At 53.8% G+C, this 21,339-nt stretch overlaps 5 protein-coding genes across 5 annotated transcripts; 2 read left to right on the top strand and 3 right to left on the bottom strand.

Moving 5' to 3' along the window:
- Positions 1–141: 141 nt before the first annotated feature.
- Positions 142–1,424, bottom strand: CAOG_03464 (hypothetical protein; the record flags this gene model as incomplete). The annotated part of the gene is made up of 3 exons (XM_004364246.1): positions 142–981; positions 1,045–1,115; positions 1,196–1,424. 3 exons carry the CDS (start codon positions 1,422–1,424, stop codon positions 142–144), a joined length of 1,140 nt encoding a protein of 379 aa, XP_004364303.1.
- A 3,885-nt stretch (positions 1,425–5,309) lies between these two features.
- On the bottom strand, positions 5,310–8,838 carry CAOG_03463 (hypothetical protein; the record flags this gene model as incomplete). The annotated part of the gene is made up of 16 exons (XM_004364245.2): positions 5,310–6,514; positions 6,574–6,743; positions 6,804–6,875; positions 6,955–7,026; positions 7,091–7,162; positions 7,234–7,305; positions 7,368–7,439; positions 7,509–7,580; positions 7,646–7,717; positions 7,782–7,853; positions 7,926–7,997; positions 8,066–8,137; positions 8,219–8,290; positions 8,364–8,435; positions 8,502–8,573; positions 8,642–8,838. 16 exons carry the CDS (start codon positions 8,836–8,838, stop codon positions 5,319–5,321), a joined length of 2,499 nt encoding a protein of 832 aa, XP_004364302.2. The 3' UTR covers positions 5,310–5,318.
- A 1,094-nt stretch (positions 8,839–9,932) lies between these two features.
- CAOG_03462 (integral type I protein) lies at positions 9,933–11,424 on the bottom strand. Its single transcript, XM_004364244.2, has 4 exons — positions 10,955–11,424; positions 10,604–10,732; positions 10,347–10,508; positions 9,933–10,229 (listed from the first exon to the last, which is right to left on the bottom strand). Exons 1-4 carry the CDS (start codon positions 11,327–11,329, stop codon positions 10,023–10,025), a joined length of 873 nt encoding a protein of 290 aa, XP_004364301.2. The 5' UTR covers positions 11,330–11,424; the 3' UTR covers positions 9,933–10,022.
- Positions 11,425–12,157: 733 nt separating this feature from the next.
- CAOG_03461 (DPP9 protein) lies at positions 12,158–16,602 on the top strand (the record flags this gene model as incomplete). The annotated part of the gene is made up of 12 exons (XM_004364243.2): positions 12,158–12,767; positions 12,892–13,154; positions 13,261–13,417; positions 13,532–13,771; positions 13,872–13,930; positions 14,028–14,131; positions 14,247–14,409; positions 14,509–15,199; positions 15,342–15,445; positions 15,536–15,779; positions 15,863–16,058; positions 16,235–16,602. 12 exons carry the CDS (start codon positions 12,158–12,160, stop codon positions 16,446–16,448), a joined length of 3,045 nt encoding a protein of 1,014 aa, XP_004364300.2. The 3' UTR covers positions 16,449–16,602.
- A 477-nt stretch (positions 16,603–17,079) lies between these two features.
- CAOG_03460 (Na/K-ATPase alpha 1 subunit) lies at positions 17,080–21,328 on the top strand. The gene has a single exon (XM_004364242.2). It carries the CDS (start codon positions 17,223–17,225, stop codon positions 21,009–21,011), a length of 3,789 nt encoding a protein of 1,262 aa, XP_004364299.1. The 5' UTR covers positions 17,080–17,222; the 3' UTR covers positions 21,012–21,328.
- Positions 21,329–21,339: the final 11 nt, after the last annotated feature.

Raw genomic sequence — 21,339 nt, 5'->3', positions numbered from 1 at the left:
CGCGGCATCGGGGGCGTACTGAAGGGCCAGACTCAAACACGGGCCCATTTCGTTGAACTTTGCTTGAAAAGGGGGCTATTCTTTCATTAGTCTTCCTGAGTTTTGCTTTTGAGGTTGTGAATCATTCTTGAATACACAATTTCACCTGAAAAAAAAAAACACACCAAGAACCTTCTCAATGTGGCGTGGTATGCCATCGGAAGGATGTAACTGGCTCTCGAGGTTTGCATCCACGCGCGGGGGTTCAGGCACCTCCTCCTCATCCACGTCAAACTTGCTTGAAGTTGAGGTTTGAGAGTGGAGCGACTCAATCAGGCCAGTGGTGAGGTCATCGGACAAAGTGCCAGCGTAAAGCACAAAGAGTCGCGCTGCGGGGCGCTTAACGGCAGCCTTGAGTGACGCGAGAGTCTTGTCCAGCAGCCGACGTTGACGTTGAGCGTTGTGCCAGCTCGAAAAGCCAAGCAACTGTTGAATTCCGTCAACAGCGATGGCAAGCCACGGCAGTTGATCATGACTCGTGGGCTGCTGACTGTCGTTACGAGCCGAGTACTCAAACTCTTGGATGAACTGGAGCGTAGCAGCGACCTGGAAGCTGCCAGTTTGTTCAAAGTTGTCCTGAAAAAACCTCGGGGGAATTTCAAAGTAGGCAGCCAGCAGGCGAGTCGACAGAGCATGCTCCGGATTGGCTTGCTTGAGAACTGTCCAGTCGTTCGCAGAGTCGAAACCGGAAGGACCGTCGAAAGAGACGGATAAGCACAACAGATTGTTTCTTCCGTAACGATCTCTGTTACGATGAGCTGCCGGGGCAATTTGATGCACAAACGCGTCACACAGACACGAGTTCCCTGTACCGGGGATTGTGGCAGCAAGAAACGACCGATGCTCAAGTGGATCGGTGTCGTTTGCGAGCGTCTTTTTCATCCGTTTCAGCAGCAGCGCCTCGATGGAGGAGGAGGTTCTCTCCAGTCGTGTGTAGCTGTCCTGCAGAGCAACACCATTAGACAAACTTCACAATTCGGTCATTAAGCTCGACTAGAAACGTACTTGCTTTCGCTCCAATGTGATCAGGCCACGGAGCGAATCGCGGATCAAGGCTGGCGTGCTTTTCAGCTCTCCTGTTGTTCCAGCATGCGTTCATGAGCGCGCACACATTGAGTCGAAACAGCTCGCACCAATCTCGTCAAACGGCGCTTACGGAATGGCGCTTGAAGAAGCGGGTGTTTCAATTCACGGTACTGCTGTTGTTCCTCAGCTGTGAGGTGAGCATGGACCTGTGGACAAAGCATGCAATTGTCAGTCAACCGAGAGACTGGGCGCATCTGGAGGCTGATAGGTGGGGAATGCCTAATCCTTCCACCGTCAGCTCGACTGATCATCTGTTCGAGTTCCTCTGTGAGCTCTTTGAGCACTCCACCTGCATGCATTTTTGGAGTGTTATTCTGGCGACATTCAACTGTCTCAGATCCTAAGTTCTTTTTGCTTTGTTATTCTTCCTAAAGCTTTCAACCGTGAAAAACAATCTGTTCGAGTTCCGCTGTGAGCTTGTGAGCACTCTACTCGCAGGCCGATGTCGGATCAGAAACCACTGTAGCATGCCGGAACATTGACGTCAGCGGAGCAGCATCGTTCGGATCGAGCATCCAGAGCGGCGGGACTTGCACATTCGCTGCAGCGGCGCCAACCGTCCTGCGAGATTTGTGCTTTGTGAGCGGTACAGCCGGCTTGAGCTCGTCCTTGGCCGGCAGCGTCGCAGCGTTCCGAAATCCTGTCTGCCACGCGTCGCGACACGACTTGGTCAGGTTGTTCGAAGTCACAACACACAAAACAATGTCGAATTTGCTGCCAAAGGTCGAATTGCGAATGGCCGAATACGCTTTGAAGAGTTTGGCGGTCCTGTCGGCTGCGTCACCCTTCTTGGGCAAGTCTTCGTCCGTTGCTTGCAGAAGAATCAGCAACGGTCGCTCGTCATCGTTAATGCTCTTTAAGACGAGACGTGCATCAAATTCTGACGTGCTTGCAGCGTGCAAAAAGACCACTCCAGGAGCGCCTGCTTGAACTCGAACCTTCGTGCCCATCCAGATGTCGACAGCATCCACGGCTTCGGCAGCATCGAAAGTCGGTTTCGAGGCGGTCGAGGTTGCGAACTGGCTCGTGTCTTGCACTGCATTCAGTACGGGCGTCGCAGTCCTTCGGAAGGTCCGAGGGGCCTCGGGACTCTGCGTGCTGTCGCTGCCGAAGGGAAGCGGGACATCGGGAGAAATGCCGAACAAGTTGTGAATTGTGAACGGCCGGACTTGTTGACCGAAGCGAATGGCGAGAGTGGCCACGAGGCCAAGCTCAAAGCCCCGACCGCTGTTCGGTTGGTAAGGAAATGTGAAAAGATCCAAAATGGGTGCACGTTCGGCAACAGGGATCTTGGCAAGGATGGGTCGCAGCAGGACAATCGGTACACGAAGTCCAACATGATCAGCGACCTTTCGAACCAGAGTAGCGCCTCCCGTCTCGGCCAAATCTTGCACTGTTTCACCGGTTGTCGGATTCATCACATAGTCGGGTGGCACATAGGTGTGGGTCATTGTCAGCCACAGCATCCGTAGCGCAACGCTCGACGACAAATCGCGATTGTGTTTGATAACACTCTCCGTTTGCAGAAAGCTGAGCGCGACCTCGAAAAGCACCTTGTTTTTGGCAGCTGGGGCACCAGGAGGGCGGGAAAGTTGCTTGGGACGACTGGCAACAAGCGCGGCGAGAAGTTGCGGGGAGCCGCCCAAATCCGCGACCAGATGTTGAAAGGCAGTGTCTTGGAACCAGTCAGAATGCCAGGGTGTCGTCGATCGGGCCGATTGTTGAACAAAGGCTAGGCTGTCTTCCTGGCTCAAGGGTTCGAGGTCGAGCGGCATAATTCCATTTTGGTTCGGCTGGAATCTCACTCCGGCGTCGCCAGTCCCGGTGAAAAGGAGGACGACCAGGTTCGGCTGGGAGGGGCCAAAGAAGTTGTAGTTCAAGAGCGAGGCGACTTCCGTTTTGAAGCGGGCACTGGCCTTTAACTTGAAGTCCGCGATGGCTGCCGGGCTGGTCACAAACGACTCGACTTGCTCCTTGGTCCGGGTTGAATTCTTGATGAAATCTTCCCGCGCATTTCGCTGCAACTCTAAGACGAGAGCCTCGCGAGCAAGTTGTGCTTCATCCACGTGAATGAACAAAAGCGCGACCTCATCGTCTCGGATGTGATTCTTTGCTCGATGCGCCGCGAAGATTCTGTTCAGCACAGCGTCGCCGTTGAAGTTGGGCTCTGCTGCGCAAAAAGCAGCGTTGGAACGCGCTACATCGATGCTCGTGCCGAGCTCAGCACGAGCAACCAGACGAGGCACAAGCAGGCTCCGTCCCGGATCATGGTCGGGGCTGCTAATGGCATCGCCATGGCCGTTGAAGTCGATGTAGACTCGTCTCGGGTTTTTCAGAACGGATGAAACCAGGAGCTTCTCATCGCGATCCAACTACAATGCGACACGAGACATGCTTTGTAAGTTGTCACAGTCGAGCAAAAAGACACGAATCAAAATCCAAATACAGATGCAATGTCAGACTGACCTCACAAGTGTCCTCCTCCAAGCGAGCGGAAAGCATGGACAGCAGCTGGACACCGAACGAAGTTTTGCCCATTCCACTCATCGAGATCATTTGCCAGAGTGGGAAGTGACCACGAGAAGGGTATTGCAAACCCTGAATACTCAGCTGCAGCAAGTTGAGACACCTGTCTTCCACAGCTCGTCGGCGGATCGGAAACTCGGGCACGTCTGGCATACCGCCGGGTTCGAAGCGAGCAGACAAAAAGCTGTCACCTGGCAAGGTCACCCAAAGTCAAATGAAGCACACACACACACACGCACACACACACACACACACACACACACACACACACACACACACACACACACACACACACACACACACACACACACACACACACACACACACACACACACAGAAAGTCAGTTCTTACCTGAGTTTGGCATTGCGACATCTGCTTGCACTTGCGTCACGGCCGTCAGGGAACGCTGTGCATTCTTCATTGCAGTCAGCTGCTGTGAAGCGCCGTGGGATGCGTTGTCGACAACTTGTTGATTCTATTAACCAAACGGCAAAGTTTTGAATTCGGGCGCGAAAGTGGGCAACATTTTGGCATCGTCACAGGCTGTCAAAGAACAACATGACTGCGGTGGAAACTCTCAAGTACACATTCACGCAATCGCGTTGGAGCAGAAGGGGCGTCAACATGGGGTTGTTGAAGAGGGAAAGGTTGGCAAAAAAACCACACTAAACAAACGGGCGGGAACTGCCGAGACACAAAATCTGACTAAATTTGGAACATCAAAAGCAAGTCGCTTACGTTCGCTCTGGCTCGTTTCGTCGACTGGCTAGCGTCAACATCGTCTAAGGAAGCTGCGGATGCGGTGCGCGCGTTCGGCTTCGGATCGGCGGCTGGAGGCGGTAGATCCGCTTGCGACTTCGGTTTGGCCGACATAACAAACAGGAAAGAAGACTGAGCCGAGACGCGACGCTTTAGGAAAATGGAGTGATTGTAGTAGCTTCCATCGAATCGAAAGCAACGGGGGTTGTTGTTCGGAAAGAAGCGAATCGAAGTCAGCAATGTCGATTCATTGATCCGTCCGTCCACCGCGCTGCCGAGCACTTGTAGGTCTGCATGGGGTAGAACAAGTCATTCAGCTCTAAACTCGAAATGCACATCGTTGCTCATTCAACGACGGCCCCCGGCTTTGCTTTTTGCGATTGAGCTGTGGACTCCCCAACTTCATCTGAATCACACAAACGCGTGAGCTGGCGCCTCAATCGGAGAACGCTCTGCGTCGAAATTCGAGCAACCACAAGTACAGTTTTGCCGTGCTTTTGTAGGCGCAGTAGTGCACCTTTGTGCCTTCCTTTCGTTGAATTTCGAACGGACGAGCACAAAACCAAACAAAGAATGTCATCGAGTCACTCGGAGCCTCACAACGAAGCCAAGCACTATTGCACCAAGGGACAAGTTGCCCGCCATTGCAACATTACACCTATCTCGCGGATGATCAGTTCCATCCTCGAAAGCTTTGACGAGCTGCGGACACTTGTCTCAGTTCGGAATCTTTTTTTCCAGCACCAAAATGACAACAATGATGAATCGAACAAAATGACAACAATGATGAATCGGAAATTGAAGCTAGCGCAAAAACACGAGGACAACACAAATTGAGAAGCATAACAACGACACAAAACAACTTTAGAATGCATTCGAGCTGCAGAAAACCAACATCGCCAGTTTACTAGTTGGCAATTGACGCGTAGTCGACATTCCCCGTCTGCGTGGAAGGCACACCAGCGACCGTCGCGTAAGTGGTTGGCGAGGTCGCGGCTGGCATGCGAACAGACGAGGGATCAGGGAGCAAAGGATTGGCGTACTGGACACCCGATCCAGACACCGCTGCGTCGGCATACACCTGTTCCGATAAACCAACAGGAGCCCGGGGCCTTGAGCCAACATCCTCGTACACGGCATGGGAGCTAGCAGCAGACGACGCGACGTAGGTCTGCTCGGATGGCACGACAGCGATCGCCGAATACGTGGTCGCCGCGTTTGCGGACGGCACACGCACAGACGAAGCGTTGGGCAGCAGCGTATCGGCATACTCGACGCCGCTTCCTGAAACCTGGGCCGTACCGAATGCAGACGCAGACGCTTCGGCATACACCTGTTCCGACAAACCCACCGGCGCCAGGCGGCTTGAGGAGGCAACATCTTCGTACAAGACGGGGTTGCCAGGAGAGGACACAGCTTCATAAGTTGGATTCTCAAGGATTCCCGCAGTGTCGCTATGCTCAGCAGACTGGTAAGCCAGTTCAGACCCGGAAGTTGATGCGCGCAGTTTGGTGGCTGTGCTGGTGGTTGCCAATGCGTTTGGCGAGCGACGGCGCCGAAGGGCTACGAACAGTGCAATCAACAAGAGGAGGCCGAGCACGCCAAAAATGACTCCAAGAATAATCGGCAAAGAAGAAGCATCACTTGATTCGTGTGGAGCATCGGACGCCGCCGATACTGCCGATGTCTGCCATGCGGATGAAGCACTGGCGGCTGATGCGGACGCCTGTGAGGCAATGGAAGCCGAGGATGCAACAGCAACTGATGCAGATACCAGTGAGGCCATTGATGCCGAGGTTGCGGAAATATCAGAAGCCAATGACGCGGACGCCTGTGACGCCGAAGATGCAGCAGCAGCGGACGCCGAAAGCGCTGAAGCGGCGGAAACCAGAGACATAGCCGACGCCGCCGAAGCAGACTGCGTGGACGCGATGGACGCATCGGACGCATTGGTCGCGGCTGATGCGATGCAGACGCTGCCCATCGACACATAACCGTCGTAGCACTGAGTGCAGGAATCGGATGAATTGCAGGCCAGGCAATTGGTTGCACAACACGCACCAGACCCAGCCGCATAGCAGGTGGCACAGCCTGTATCACACGCTGCAGTACAGTACAAGCGTCAGTGAAACGATCGCACGGCAATCACCTCTCAAACTTACGGTATGGTTCGGAGACACTGCCATAGGTGCTGGGCGGAGCGACAGTATTCCCACCAAAGGTAAAGTTGTTGGGGCTCATGTATTGTTGTGAAACTGATAAATACAATCCATTTGGCAAGCCCTGGAACAGCCCCGGGGGCAAAGTGGTGACAGGATTGCCATCCAACACCCTAAGCAGTCACTCAAAGTCAGAGGCGAATCAACGACATGATTCAGGTGCTCTTGCTTACAAGTATGTCACCGCAGTCAGGCCGGTGAATGCAGAGGCGGCAATGCTGGTGATCTGGTTTGTGGACAAAACTCTGTCAGGCAGAGTCGCATACGAGACGAGGGTGAGCCGTTGGTGTGCATGTCTGTACTACATGCCTTTGACTTGCTTACACGGCTTGCAGCGCAGTCATGCCTGCGAATGCGTTTGCAGGAATGCTCGTGATGCTGTTGGTGTACAAAATCCTATCGAGAATATCGCCAGCGCGTGAGCCGTCTGTGTGTGGTTCTCAGTATCTCGCTTGCTTACAAGGTACTAAGCGCAGGCAGGCCTGTGAGTGCAGAGGAGGGAATGCTGCTGAACTGGTTGGAGGTTAGATCCCTACAAATACATGAAATGTTGCAAACAAGTGAGCTGTTTGTGCTTGATTCGTCCAGCTGTAGCTCGCTTACAAGAAACTCAGCGCATTCAAGCCTGTGAATGCGTCTGCTGCAATGCTAGTGATCTGGTTGCCCGGCAATTGTCTACAGATGGAGCGCAAATGAGTGAACTGCTCATGACAATCTGCGTTTCGTTGCTTGCTTACAGCTGTGTCAGCGCAACCAGACCTGTGAATGCGTTCGCAGAAATGCTGGTCAACTGGTTGTCCCGCAGATTTCTACCAAGTGTCGCAAACAAACCGCGTGAGCCGTTTGTGTGTGGTTCTTCATGCCCTTTGGTTGCTTACAGGAGAGTCAGGGCAGTGAGGTCTGTGAATGCGTCTGCGGGAATACTGACGAGCTGGTTGGAGGACAGATATCTACAGACAGAGTCGCAAGCGAGTGAGCTCATTGTGCGCGATGTCTCCAGTCATTGCTTGCTTACAGGCAAGTCAGCGCGCTCAGGCTTGCGAATGCGCCCGCGGAAATGCTGGTGATCGGGTTGCTTTGCACGGTCCTGTGGATACAGTCGCAAACGAGTCAGCGGTTTGTTTATGATTCTCACTATTTGGCTGACGTACAAGTAGGTGAGCGACGTCAGGCCTGCGAATGCGTTAGCAGGAACACTGGTGATTTGGTTGTTGTCCAGAATTCTACATTATAAAAGTCGCACGTGATTTAGCCGCTTCAGAGTGCGATTCTACATGTCTTTTCGTGGTGCTTACAATGTCTTCAGCGCAGTGAGGCTTGTCAGTGAAGCGTCGTTAATGCTGGTGATCCGGTTTTGATACAGACTTCTACAGATAGAGTCGCAAACCAATGAGCCGTTTTTAGTGTGATTCTTCCTTGCCTCTGACTTGCTTACAAGTTGATCAGCGTATTCAGGTCTGCCCATGCAGAGGCCGGAATGCTGGAGATCTGGTTGTTATACAAAAGGCTACAGATGGACCCGCAAACATTGTGAGTCGATGGTGATGGCTGGCTTGATTCGTCATGTCTTTCTCGCATGCTTGCGTACAGCTGCGTCAGTGCAGTCAGGCCTACGAATGCGTTTGCCGAAATACTGGTGATTTGGTTGTTATCGAGTCGCCTACAGAAAGCGTCATCCGAATGAGTGAGCAGGTAGGCATGCGTGCGATTCTTTTGACCTCGCGTTTGCTTACAAATCCTTCAGGGCAGTCAGGACTGTGAAGTTATAAGCGGGAATGCTCGTGAGCTGGTTGGCGTAGAGATGCCTACAGATCGAGTCGCAAACGGGTGAGTTGTTTGGTGCTTGATTCGTCATGTCACTGCTTGCTTACAAGGTTGTCAGCGCAGTTAGGCCTGTAAATGCGCCGGCAGCAATGCTGGGGATCAGGTTGCCCTGTAGAGACCTATCGACCGTACGCAAATCAGAACGGGCAAAGCTTCAATTTGAGGTCAACTCGACGGCGACACTTACAGGCGGGTTGTGGTGACAGGGATTGCGCTAGGAACGGTTGTGAGAGCTCGATAACTGCAATCGACACTGGTTCCCAAGCAATCGCACACGCCAGGGTCACATGCATTGACTGCTTGTGCCAGCTGAACGTGATTTGCCGCGCAGAACAGCATCAGCAGCATCAGCAGCAGACCAGGGGCAATTCGTTTGGTTGCCATCTGTTGAGGGTGGACGCGTGTGTTTTGAATCAGAGACGCTGATCGGGTGAGCTCGCAGTTTTTTTCAACAAACGCTTGCCCGCAACGCCACATTGCTGAGCTTCGGTTGTATGTGCGTGCGTGCGTGAGTGAGTGAGTGAGTGAGTGAGTGAGATGCGGATGGGCTTCCATCCCATTCGTTCGCCGTTCTGAAACGTGAGCGTGTCAGCCACGCGCTCACATGCTCATTGCGGTTTTTGTTGGGTTTTGTGCCATTTTGCCGCAAACCGGCGCTTTTCACAAGTTGACCTGCCTCTCCCCTCTTCTGCTATGCGCGCTTCTTTGATCACCTCCACTGCTTTGATTTGACAAGCGGCGAATCGAGGAGCGCGGCAGAATGCAGCTCGACCGACCGCATATCAGCTCGGCAGACATAAAGCTGTTTTTTTTTTTGTTTTTTTGTTTGTTTGGATTTTTGCGACGTCGCTGCCGTTGATGCATTCATAGTCGCAGCGGTGATGTTGTTCCTTTCATCGTGACACTGCTTTTGCTCACATCAATTCTATTGCTGCAACAGGAGCGCATCGGAGGAGCAAAGCCGCAGGACACAAGATTGCAGCGCGTCTCGATCGGCTGCTTCTTTGTGGTTCTTTGTGCTGAGCTGCTCTCCTCTTCACAGTGGCACCGCAGTAGAGACCAAGTTCAAAGACAAGCGAGACAATCGAACGACAATCACGAATCGCTCCTTTGTTTGGGTTTGATGATGCGATTTGGCCTTACTGTTGCCGTTAAAACTGGTGGACGGGAATGGAAATCGCACAGACAAGCCAACAAACCCGCAACAACAACAACAACAAAAACAAAAACAAAAACAAAATAGAGTGGTCACAATCCATTCGCAATGTGATTTGGTATTTGGATCATTCTTGCTGGCGTTCGCTCGACTCTGCGCACAGCGTCACAGCCGATCTTGCACGAAACTCCACATGACATCGAAGCTCACATCGTGCAACACGCAAGTGTCAAGCACGCTCCACCCAATCGCACTCGAGAATATCCTACAGAGCACATAGCGCTCGCTCGATTGCTAGTTTGAGATCAATGCGTCATCGCCGTTCGTGCCAATGAAAGTCGTGATCTTTATTATGTTTGTGTTTTTGCTGTCAAAACAACCATCTAAAAGCCTCATGGGGTGCCCGGGCCAATCATATCGGTCGTCGCTGTCCGTACAATGACGGTCCAGCCTTGTCTGACTGGAATAACCGACGTACAAGAACGACCTGGCCAACGCCAACGCCAATCATGACGAGGGCTTGAAGAAGCGACCATACAAACACGCGCGTGTTCAGTCCTTCGGCCAAGTCCCGATCAGTTGCCTCTTCAATTCGGTGGTGCAGCTGGAATGCAATGACCTGCATTCGCCAACGACGCCCCAAAAAGAAAAAAAAGCAAAAAAAAAAAAAAAAAAAAAACGGTCAGCAACCAACCCAACTCTGTCGCACCCTCATCGTCAAAACGTCGTCTGTTACCCGATCGAGATTCTGATGGGTCGAGTGCACATCCATTTCCATCTTGGTCATCACAGTGGTGTGGGCGGGGAGTTCGTTCTCGGCCACAGCTTGGTCGCCAATCTTGACATCGAAAAACACGGTTTTGTGGGTGAACGTGGAGAACTCGTTGCTAAAGCAAATCTACAACGTGAAGCAAAGAACTCGCTATGAGTAACACCATTCTGTTGTAGCTTTTGCTGGCAAGAAGTCGAAGAGCGAGCTCCGCCGCGATTTACCGAGAAGGTTCCGCTCGTCTTTGGCACCATCTCAAAGCCATCAAGCGTCGAGCGGTCGCGACGGAAGACCTCGACATTGTTGGGGTCTACGACAGCGACGTCAATGTCCAGGTTGCCTCCGGTGATGACCTGCACGGGGGACAAACAATCAAACACAAGCACGGGTTTTGAGCTGAATGAGGTGACTTTGGCTCGATTGTGAGTGTAGGTGTGAGTGTGTTGGATGATTATTGGTCCTCTTTGCATTCACTTGGTTTTTTTTTCTTTTCTTTCTTGTGCTTTGTTGCTCAGACTTTGACCAATTTCGGCTTCCCAAAGTTTGCAGCTTTTTTTTTTTTGTTTTTGTCTTGCCTGGTACGAGAGGACGAACGGCTCGCTTGCGATCGCGTCTGCATAGTAGCATTGCGTTGTTGACTCGTCCATCTCAAAGACGAGCTTGGTGGACGATGATGACTGTGCTGCAGTGTCATCGCTGAGGACGACGACGGGTGCGTTTGCGTCTGGCTGCTGCTGCTGCTGATCGGACTGGGCCGCAGCGAGCACAACGCCCGGAGCGAACGACCTGCCCAGCAGCACCACTGGCGACGACGGAGCGAGCACAGTCAGTGCCAGGAGTGCAATCGCAGCGATCGAGAACGACAGCGAGAACGGCGGCGAGCGACGGAGCACTGGCACCGAGCGCGACCTGGGCGGTGCGTTCAGCATGGACAATGCTGGATTGTGCATTCGGATAGTGACGATTGTGATCAGTTGGGTCGAAATGAGGATGGCAGTGAGAGGAATAAAAAAACAAAACAAAAAAAAAAAAAAAAAAAAAAAGACTGTTCCTTCTTTCATTGGACTTGCATTACAGCCTTCCCTGGATTGCCTGTTTCAAGAAGATGCAACTCAGCATCGGATTGGAATTGAGTAGGCTTCTATTGATTGATCGAATGACGCGGGTGATGGAGTCAAAGCAGCGAGACTGACTTTGAGATCAGCCCTTCTCTCTCTCTGTCTCGCTCTCTTTGTGTTTATGGACTCTGAGCCTGCGATTTGCTCGATTTTTACGCACAGCCTTTTGGGTCGAAATTCACTCTTCTAATTTCCCCATCTGAGCAAGTTTGTGTGGTTTACATTGTGACGCCGTTGTTGCTGCAAAACACCGCTCAGATTTTAGCCGCTTCTTCTTCACGGCTTGTCTTGACAACGCACAGCTCACTTTCCTCACTTTACTCACTTTACTTCACTTTACTTCACTTCACTTCACTTTACTCGCTCACACAGACCTCTCTGTGTTCCTTTCAGCTTCACAACGCTTCTCTGTGATCTGGCTCCCCGCTTCGCTACAGAGCGTCCCTGCTCCGCTCGTCGCTTCCGTCCCGCGTGTCCCGCTCGCTCCGTTCGTCACTGCACTCCGCTCGCGCTTCCGGTGTCCACCAGGCAGGCCCAATGGCGTCGTCAGAGCCGGTCGTCGGTGTCGGTGCTCGACCTCGCTCGTCCTCTCCACTTTCGGCTGCGCCACCCCCTCCTCCTTCTGTGCTTCCTGCTCCAGTGCACCAGCCAATGCAGACAATGCAACCGCCGAGCATGTGGTCGATGTACACCTCGCAGGTCAAGACGCTGCGCCAGCAGCACTTGAATCTGCTCGTCAATGTGCCGCACCACTTTGTCTTTGACGACACGTCGGTGCTGCTGAATCCCGCGGACGGAATCCTTCAAGCCCACGGTCAATACAGCAGTCCAGATCAAGAAGGCCAAGACCAGGACGATTATGACGACGGTGCGCACCACGACGATGACTCTGCGTTCTGGGATGCCCAATCCTCTGAGAACGGGTCGAGCTCAGACATCAGCTCCTGCCTTTCGTCTTCGGATCATCATCACCTTCATCATCATCATGACGATCTTCTCTCTGGTAGTAATAGTAATAGTGTCCAGACTGCTTCCCCGCCAATCCCAATGAACGACTGGCGATCCGCGTCACAAAACGGCAGCGCGCTTTCATCGCGCGCAATCACTCCATCCGTACGTAGTGCAGTTGACTCTCGTGCCAGTTCACCAAGTTGCTCATTGCGAGCTGAAGACCGGCCTCCGCGATTGTTGTTTCTTGGTGTTCCTCGGGGTTTCCGAGAGCATACAATCATGTCCGTGTCCCCGTCTCACCGCCCGTCCGAAGCGCCCGGTAAATCCAACGTGTTTGCGCATGTTGCTGGGCTTTGCATCTGAGAACTTGATCAGGGTCTAACATGCGCACACACACACGCACACATTTTCTGTCCCTTTTCGACTCTCTGTTCCAACTGCAGCGCATTGGCAACAAATGTGCCTTTTCAGCGCTCGTTCTACTGGGCCATCACTCATCCTGGCAAGTGGACAAGGTGGCCGATTGAACGGCTGCGACGACCAGTCTGCCCCAGCGCGGCTGTCTCGTGACGAGCAACTCAGTCGCGAGCGCAAGCGCCAAAACGCTCTCGGAATTACCTCGTTCGAGTTTCACAGTCACAGCGGCCGCGTGCTTTTTCCAAAGGACTCGTCAATCAACTATTGTGAATCTCGCAATAATTCGCAGGTTACGCTCAACGTCCCCCACACCCTCCGCTTGCTTCCTCTTCCATGAGCTTGAACAACCAAACCCACTCATTCCAATTCCTGTTGCTTGTCCTTTCTGTACGTAGGCTGTTTTTTATGAGCTGCAGTCCCAGCACCCAAGTGTGAGGCTGGATTGCAAATTTTCTAGTAATCCAAACTTGATATCGTTCGTTCGAGATGGCGACGTGTGGATTGCCCTTCTTGAAACAGGCAAAGAGCACCGCGTGACATTTGCGCGTCAAGGTGATCCATATTGAATAATGAAACGCGAAAAATGCTCTTCAACGTTACCTGAAACTGACTCTTTGATGCGTCGGTTGCTTCGAAAACCCCGTCTGCACCACTCACACAATTCAGATGCAGCCGACGACATCGCCAGCCACACAAAGTCTGCCGGATTGGCAGAATTTATCATGCAAGAGGAATTTAGCCGGTTTACGGGGTATTGGTGGCAGCCGCAACCTGATGCGGCACCCACAACCACGCCTGTCGTGCACCGAATACTGTTCATGGAGGTCGATGAAGCGCCCGTCGATCTCATTCATATTGGCAACTCGGCCCAACACGCGGATGAGGTTTTGAGATATCCACGCACCGGTGCGTCTGCTTGCAAGTGTGGATTTGCGCTCCGAGGTTGTCGCACTCACTTCACTCTGTCTTTTTGAACCACCCTTTTTTGCATTGCCTCTTTGTTCAGGACAAGCCAATGCCGTATCAGAAGTGAAAATTGTTGAATTTACGATTTCGAATGGCCGGGTATGGTTTTGTTTTTGTTTGGTTTTGTTTTTGTTTGGTCTTGTTGTTGCTTCCACTTACTTGCAACGTCCATCACTCCCACTTGCCGTGCAAATAGCTCGTTGGCGAACTCGTGACTCGCTCGCTGCCTTGCGCGCTTTCTCGGCTTTTCCCTTGGTTGGAATACGTTGTGCGATGCAGCTGGACTCCCGATGGCGAATGGTAAGCAGCGATGAACGTGCACGTTTCAGTCCATGTCCTTTCGGGGTCTCACTTTACTTGGGTTTGGTCCCTTTCTGTGCTCTCCGTGGCCGTTGTTTGTTGGGATGGTGTGCAGGATTCAATTACAGCTTTTGGACCGAGCTCAACAGTATTTGGTTCTCGTCGTTCTTCCGTTGAGCGCGTTTGCGACGCCTTCTTTCTCGATGCACGGAAGCGTCACGCTCGCGGATCTTGGCGGATTTGTTGTTTGCGAAGAGTCTTCGTCCCATTGGGTGAACGTAAGCCCAGCTTTTTTTTTTCTGAAATCGAGCGCCGTTTCCGCTGTTTCCTCTGCGTTCTGACCCCACACATGCGCGTAAACACGCATTCCCATACAGATTCTAGACTGTTGTATCTGGACGAAATCGCCGTCAAGCCCTGAACCCTCTCTCATTTGGTGCAGCGAACGGACTGGATTCGCCCATCTCGATTTCATCACATGCACTCGCAACGCAAGCGGAATTGTCACCAACAGCACTCGTGTACCATTGACTCAAGGCCCTTGGATTGTTGAGCCTGGGCGTGTCTGGTGTGACGCTGTACGCGGCCTTGTCTACTTTTTGGGGACACGCGATACACCGCTCGAGCTTCACTTGTATGCGCTCGATGTTCCGCTCCTTCGCGATGTCTATTGCCCTGCAAGCCGCTCCAGTTTGCCAGTGTTTCAACCCGTTCGCTTGACCGCGCTGGGGTATTCCCATGCAATCACGATGAACTCGACATGCCAGTGGTACACGGACACGTTCTCGTCCATATCCGCTCCACATTGCACTGTTCTAGTGCATCTGCGAGTTGCCGAAGCTTCAGAACTAGCATCGGGAGCCGTTCTTGAAGGCGCACCCACCTGCAAGTCGGGTGTTGCCGCAGTCATGCAACTAGCTTGCTTGCTGCTTTCAAACCGCGCGTCTGGTGCACTTGCATCGCTGCAGGCGCCGACCTTGGCCGCCCACGTGCATGCGACCCTCTTTGTATCAACCGCGTATCCTCACTTTTCCGCGCCAGAGCTGTTTCAGGTTGCCCATCACGATGGTGAGAAGCCTTGTTTGCTTGCTCTGTTTTTTTTTTGGCTGCCGTCCTGCCTGTACCTGTGGCATGCTGTTGTCCTGCCTTGCTCCTATGGTTCCTCACTGGTTACATGTTCTTTGCCCCCCCCCCCCCTTTTTTTTGCCAGGCTTTGCAATCCACGGACTGCTGTTCAAGCCTCGGGCTGAGCGTGGTGTCGCGAGTACTCCTTGTCCAACGGTGCTTTATGTGTATGGTGGCCCATCACTGCAGGTACAGCTTTGTGTCGAGCGTTCGACGCTGTTGTCGTTTGCCTCAAAATCTTGGTCGTGCCAACCCACTCACGTTCAACGTGCTCTCCAGATGGTCACGAACGAGTACCAAGCTAGTACGCAACTCCGCTTGCACGTGTTAGCAGCCATGGGATATGCAGTTGTGATGGTGGATGGCCGCGGGTCGGCGCGACGGGGTGTCGAGTTTGAGACGCATCTCCATGGCCGGCTTGGGCAAGTTGAAATGGCCGATCAAATCATGGCCCTGCAGCATGTTGCTCTGCAGTCTGGCTTGATTGATCTTGACCGAGTAGCAGTTTACGGCTGGTCGTACGGTACGTTTTTTGCCCCGATCGCTTGATTTTTTTTTCTGCTTGTCTTGACATTGCGCTCAAACTTTGGTCGTATCTGAACGCAGGCGGGTACTTGGCACTGATGGGCCTGGCTCAGCACGCTGACTTTTTCCGAGCGGCAATTGCAGGCGCACCTGTCTCGTGCTGGCGGTCGTACGATGCTGCGTACACTGAGCGGTATCTCGGCCTTTTTGACGAATCCTCCTCGAGCATTTACAGCCATGCGTCCGTCATGAACTACATTGACGGCTTTCCAGACGAGTGAGTGCAGTCCTTGCGTCTCATGAATTGTGTTTTGGTGTCGAGCACGGTGGTGATTTGCACCCATTTTTTTGAATCCGACAACTCACCAAACAACCAACCAAACAACAAATCTGAAACAACACAAACCAACACCCTGTTTGTTTTTTTTCCCCCATCTGTTCGCTTTCTCACAGAGAGGACCGTCTGTTGATTCTCCATGGTCTGATTGACGAGAATGTGCACTTTTCCAACACGGCTGCGCTGGTGGATGCGCTCGTGTTTGCCGGCAAGCCGTACCGATTGCAAGTGTACCCAAACGAGCGCCACGGCATCCGCCATTTGAGCTCCTCCGATCACCTTGAAACGCTCCTGTTGACGTTTCTTGGTAAAGTGCTCGCCCGTCGATGACAGTCCCTGCTTGGAGTTGGTTGTTGTTGTTCGAGCCGAGAGAGCGACGTGAGATTCGGTGTTTTTTTTTTCCGTTCTTGTTCTTGTTTGTTTGCTGAAACCTGCTTTTGCCGCCTGGTTCGATGTGAAATCCGGTTTTTTTATAGCTTTCTCATGTGTTCATTATCGGCGTGACTTTGACGTTGTGACTGTGAGACAATTAAAGCTTGACCAAAAAAACCGGGTTTGTTTCAGGTTCCAAAGCTTGGTTTGCTTGTTATTGTTTTTTATTGCAGCGAGACGACGCTGCGGCAGCTGGAACTTGACAGAGTGCTGATGCTCGCGTGGGTAGTTCGTCTAGGTGACTCTATGCTGATGCTGTGCGCGCAAAAGGAGCTCGGCCTAGAAGCGAGAAGCGAGCGCGTGGTCGACTGAAGGTGGGCGTGAAGCATTCGCATTCGCACTTGCTTTGTTTCCCATGCTTGAACAGCGAGATTGGCGGTCGACTTGATCACTCTGTCCGTCCATTACTCTGTCTCTCTCTCTCTCTCTCTCTCTCTCTCTCTCTCTGATATCGCGTTGATCGCTCGCCACACGTGCTCTATATTAGGGTTCACTCTTTTCTTTTCATTCTCTCTCTCTCTCTCTTTCACTCTCTCTCTTTCACTCTCTCTCTCTTTCACTCTCTCTCATTCGCTCTGCATTGGCATCGCGTTTGCTTTTTGTATTGTTCTTCTCCAAGTTCAACCCAGCGAAAATAACACCAAAGCGCAACACTCGAGTCTCTTCTTTCCAATGGACGCAGATGATGATCCCGACGGCGGAGCCCGCCCACATGCTCCTCAAGCTCCCCTAGCCGGCACCCACTCTGCTGCTGCTGCTGCTACCACTCATCATGCTGCTGCTGCTACTGATGCTGCTGCTGCTGCTGCTGCTGCGGTCGAGAGCCGTGCCACCCTCCTCCACCGCAACCCGCCGCTCATGTCCCTCCATGCCGACAACGACGACGACGACGACGACGAAGACGAAGACGATTATGACGAACATCACAATCTCAACGTCAACGACGACGACGACGACGACGACGACGGAGCGGGCGTCGGGGGCGACATGCGCCTCACGCAGCTGCGCAGTTCCGGGCCCAACGCTGCTGCTGCTGATGCTGCTGCCGCCGACACCAGTCCTGGCATCGCCGTGCTCTTCCAGACGCGGTCAGACCGCGTGACGGAGGTCATTGAGGCCGAGCGCAAGTTCAAAAACCGCATTGGCTCGGCGGACACGCTGCTGCGCATGGATGCTGCGACCGAAATCCACGTCATGTCGGACGCGGCGCTGCTGGCGAGCCTCAACCACACGAGCGCGACCAACGGCCTGACGCCCCACGTCGCCGAGAAGCTCTTCCACCTGCACGGTGCCAACGCCCTGCGCATCCCCAAGCCTCCCGTGTGGCGCAAGATTGCAAAGTTCTTTTTGGGCGGCTTTGGCCCGATGATTTGGGGCTTTGCGCTGCTGTGCTTCCTCGCCTGGAAGCCCGTGGGCGACCCGCCGGACCCTGTCAACTTGGGCCTGGCCGTGGTGCTCTGCTTGATTGGCTTGAGTCAGGGCGGCTTTGCGGCATTCCAGGAGCATCACTCTGGGCAGGTGATGAGCGCGCTCTCCAAGGTCGCGGTTGCGCAGGCCACCGTCATCCGCGACGGCCAGACTGTGACGGTGCCAGCGACGACGCTTGTCGTGGGTGACGTTGTCCTTGTCAACATGGGCGGCCGCCTTCCCGCTGATGTCCGCTGGCTCGAGGTGCACGGGCTGAAGCTCTCGCTGGCCAACCTGACTGGCGAGAGCGAACCCGTCACTGCCACCACCCGCTCGACGCACGAAAACTTTATGCATTCACTCAACATGGGCTTCCTCGGCTCGGATGTCATCGAGGGCTCGGGCAAGGGCGTCATTGTGGCGACTGGCAACCAAACGGTCATGGGCAAAATTGCCATCATGGCGTCCCAGACGAGCGGCCCGTCGTCGTTGGAGCGCGACATTGGCGTGCTGGTCATCATTCTCTCCGTGTGGGCGGTTGCCACGGCAGTGTTCATTGCCATCCTGTGGGGTGCTTGGCTGCGCAACTCGTACCCCCAGTTCATGTCGGTGGCTGGCTTGCTCACCACGATGGTTGGCGTCGGTGTCACGTTCATCCCCGAGGGTCTGCCCATGGCTGTTGGACTGGCGCTGACTGCCACTGCCAAGCGCATGCACAAGAGCAACATTCTCGTTCGCGCCCTGACCAGCGTCGAAACACTCGGCTCGGTGGACACTGTGTGCTCGGACAAGACGGGCACGCTGACTCAGAACAAGATGCATGTTGGTCGCATTGTTTGCAGCGATCGCATTGAAAAGTCTCGCGCCCGTGTGCACCGTCTGCAGCAATCTGGCTCGCGCAGCGTGCTCGAGCTCCTGTGGTCGCTGACGCTCTGCAACAACGCCACAATTGCCACTGATGAGCCTGAAGCTGGCGGACTGCCTGCCATTCGTGGCGATGCATCCGACTCTGCCATCCTGCGCTACTGCTCTGAGTTTTGCAACATTGGTGCTGTTCGCCTCCGCAGCCCCCGCGTCGCGCACATTGCATTCAATTCGCGCAACAAGTGGATGCTGTCCATTCACGACGGCCCCCTTGATGCGATTGAGCACGTCATGCAAAGTGACAGGGCTGAACGCGATGCCACACCTCCGACAACACTTGCCAGAAGTGGCGATGCTGCTGGTGCTGCTGCTGCCAACCCCAACACGGCCCTCTCGACCCCGGCGCCAGTCACTCGCCGTCGACTGCTGATGAAGGGCGCAGCCGAGTTGATGCTCAAACGGTGCACCCGCTTGCTGTCGGACGACGGGCTGTCTGAAGGTCCTGCCGCCGGCCCTCGCTGGGAGCACATTGTCCGCTCGGTCGAGCAGCTGTCCAACCAAGGCTACCGCATGATTGCTGTTTGCAAGACTGACCTGAACTCGAACGTCGAAATTGCGTCAGATCCCCACCCCGAGTCGCTGCCTTTGGATGACCTGTGCTTTGTTGGCATGGTTGGCCTGGTCGATCCGCCTCGCCCGGATGTGCCTCTGAGCATCAAACGCTTCCACACTGCTGGCGTCAAGGTGGTCATGGTCACTGGTGACCATCCTGGCACCGCCACGGCCATTGCGCGCCAGGTCGGCATTGTTCGCATGGACCGCGTCGGCTCGCTGGCTGATTTCAAACCTGCCTGGCAGTCTGAGCTCGCCTTTTCGTCGAAAACGCCGTTGCCGTATGCCGACCCCGATGATGATGAGTTGCTGGACGACGCAAAGCTGATTCCTGACAAAGCTGCCCACCACGACGAGCTGCACAACATTGAGCTGAATGCCATGAGTGTGCGCAGCACGGGATCCATCGCACGCATGACACACCACCACGAGCGGGCAGCTGCAGACGACCGCGACAACCCCGCTGATTACGTGGTCGACCTGAGCCCGTCCGCGTTGGGCGCCATCACCGTCACGGGAATGGAGATTCCGCAGATGACCGCGTCGCACTGGGACTTTGTGTTTGCGCATCGCGACATTGTCTTTGCTCGAACCACTCCCGAGCAAAAGCTGCGCATCGTGAAAGAGTACCAGGCCCGAGGCCACTGCGTGGCTGTGACTGGCGACGGCGTGAACGACTCTCCTGCGCTGCGTCAGGCGGATATCGGTGTGTGCATGGGCAGCGGCTCGGAAGTCGCCAAGGAGGCGTCGGACATTGTTTTGCTTGACGATAGCTTTTCGTCCATTCTTGTTGCAGTCGAGCACGGCCGCCTGATCTTTGAAAATCTCAAGAAGGTCATCTTGTACCTGATGCCTGCTGGTGAATGGGCTGAAGTGATGCCGGTGCTCGTGAATGTGCTGCTCGGCGTTCCGCTTGCGCTCTCGTCCTTTTTGATGATTTGCACGTGCGCGGCGACCGACATTGCTCCTGCGCTTGCCTTGGTCAAGGAACACGCCGAGCGTGACATTATGCGCCAGCCCCCGCGCAACCGTCGCCAGCAGCGCTTTATCGACTGGCGCTTCATGGTCGACGCCTTCTTGTACAAGGGCATGATTATCAGCCTGGGCGCGTTCATCATGTTCTTTTGGTACATGCAAAAGTATGGCGGTTTTGGCGTGACCGACCTGATCTTTGCCTTTGACAAGTGGACGGATGGCTTCCACGGCAAGACGCAGGACGAGCTGAACGAGCTGCTCTACACTGGCCAGTCCGTGTACTTTATTGCCCTTGTCGAGATTCAGTTTGGCCACTTGTTTTCGACGCGCACCCGCTACCTGTCCTTCTTCCAGCACAACCCCTTCAAGGCTGGCCCCCACCGCAGCTTCCGCCTCATCCGTGCCATGTGCATCTCGATTGTTCTGGCCATTCTGATCATTTACGTGCCGTTCATCCAGGACTATCTCAACACGCGTCCTCCTCCCACGGAATTCTGGTTTGCCCCCTTCTCCTTCTCGGTGCTGCTCTTTGCGCTGGATGAGACGCGCAAGCGCGCTGTCGCCCGCAATCCCCGCGGTCTTCTTGCCAAGCTTGCTTGGTGAGGTTGTGTGTTTTTGTTTGGTGTTGCCCTTGATTGTTTGTTTGTTTGGTGTTGTTTGGTGTTTTTTTCCGTTGATTGTTTGCTGTTTGTTTGTTTGTTTGGTGTTGTTGTGGCCTGCTTGCCTTGGAGCGCCGTGTTCTTCGGAGGTGCAGTGCTTTTGCTCTGTGTTTGAGTGTGTGTTTGAGTGATTGGTTTTGGCATTCGATTTGTTGCTTCAATGTCTGTCGCGAGTGTCAGTGTTACACTGCAACAAGGCCATTGTATTGACAAATCGACAACCCATCGCCATCATCGTGATTACAAAATTTCGTCTCCAAACTCTGAGAAGC

Source organism: Capsaspora owczarzaki (genome assembly GCF_000151315.2).
Source record: "Capsaspora owczarzaki ATCC 30864 unplaced genomic scaffold supercont2.4, whole genome shotgun sequence".
In the NCBI taxonomy this organism is placed as follows: Eukaryota; class Filasterea; order Ministeriida; family Capsasporidae; genus Capsaspora; species Capsaspora owczarzaki.
This window is presented reverse-complemented; position numbering and strand designations above follow the sequence as displayed.

Bases quoted from the DNA above. Each gene is read 5' to 3' on its own strand.
- CAOG_03462 (XM_004364244.2), bottom strand. From the start codon at position 11,329: ATGCACAATCCAGCATTGTCCATGCTGAACGCACCGCCCAGGTCGCGC. The intron at 10,733-10,954 runs GCAAGACAAAAA...TCCCCCGTGCAG, and splicing joins CGTTCGTCCTCTCGTACCAG to GTCATCACCGGAGGCAACCT. The intron at 10,509-10,603 runs GTAAATCGCGGC...TTCACGTTGTAG, and splicing joins AGACGAGCGGAACCTTCTCG to ATTTGCTTTAGCAACGAGTT.
- CAOG_03460 (XM_004364242.2), top strand. From the start codon at position 17,223: ATGGACGCAGATGATGATCCCGACGGCGGAGCCCGCCCACATGCTCCT.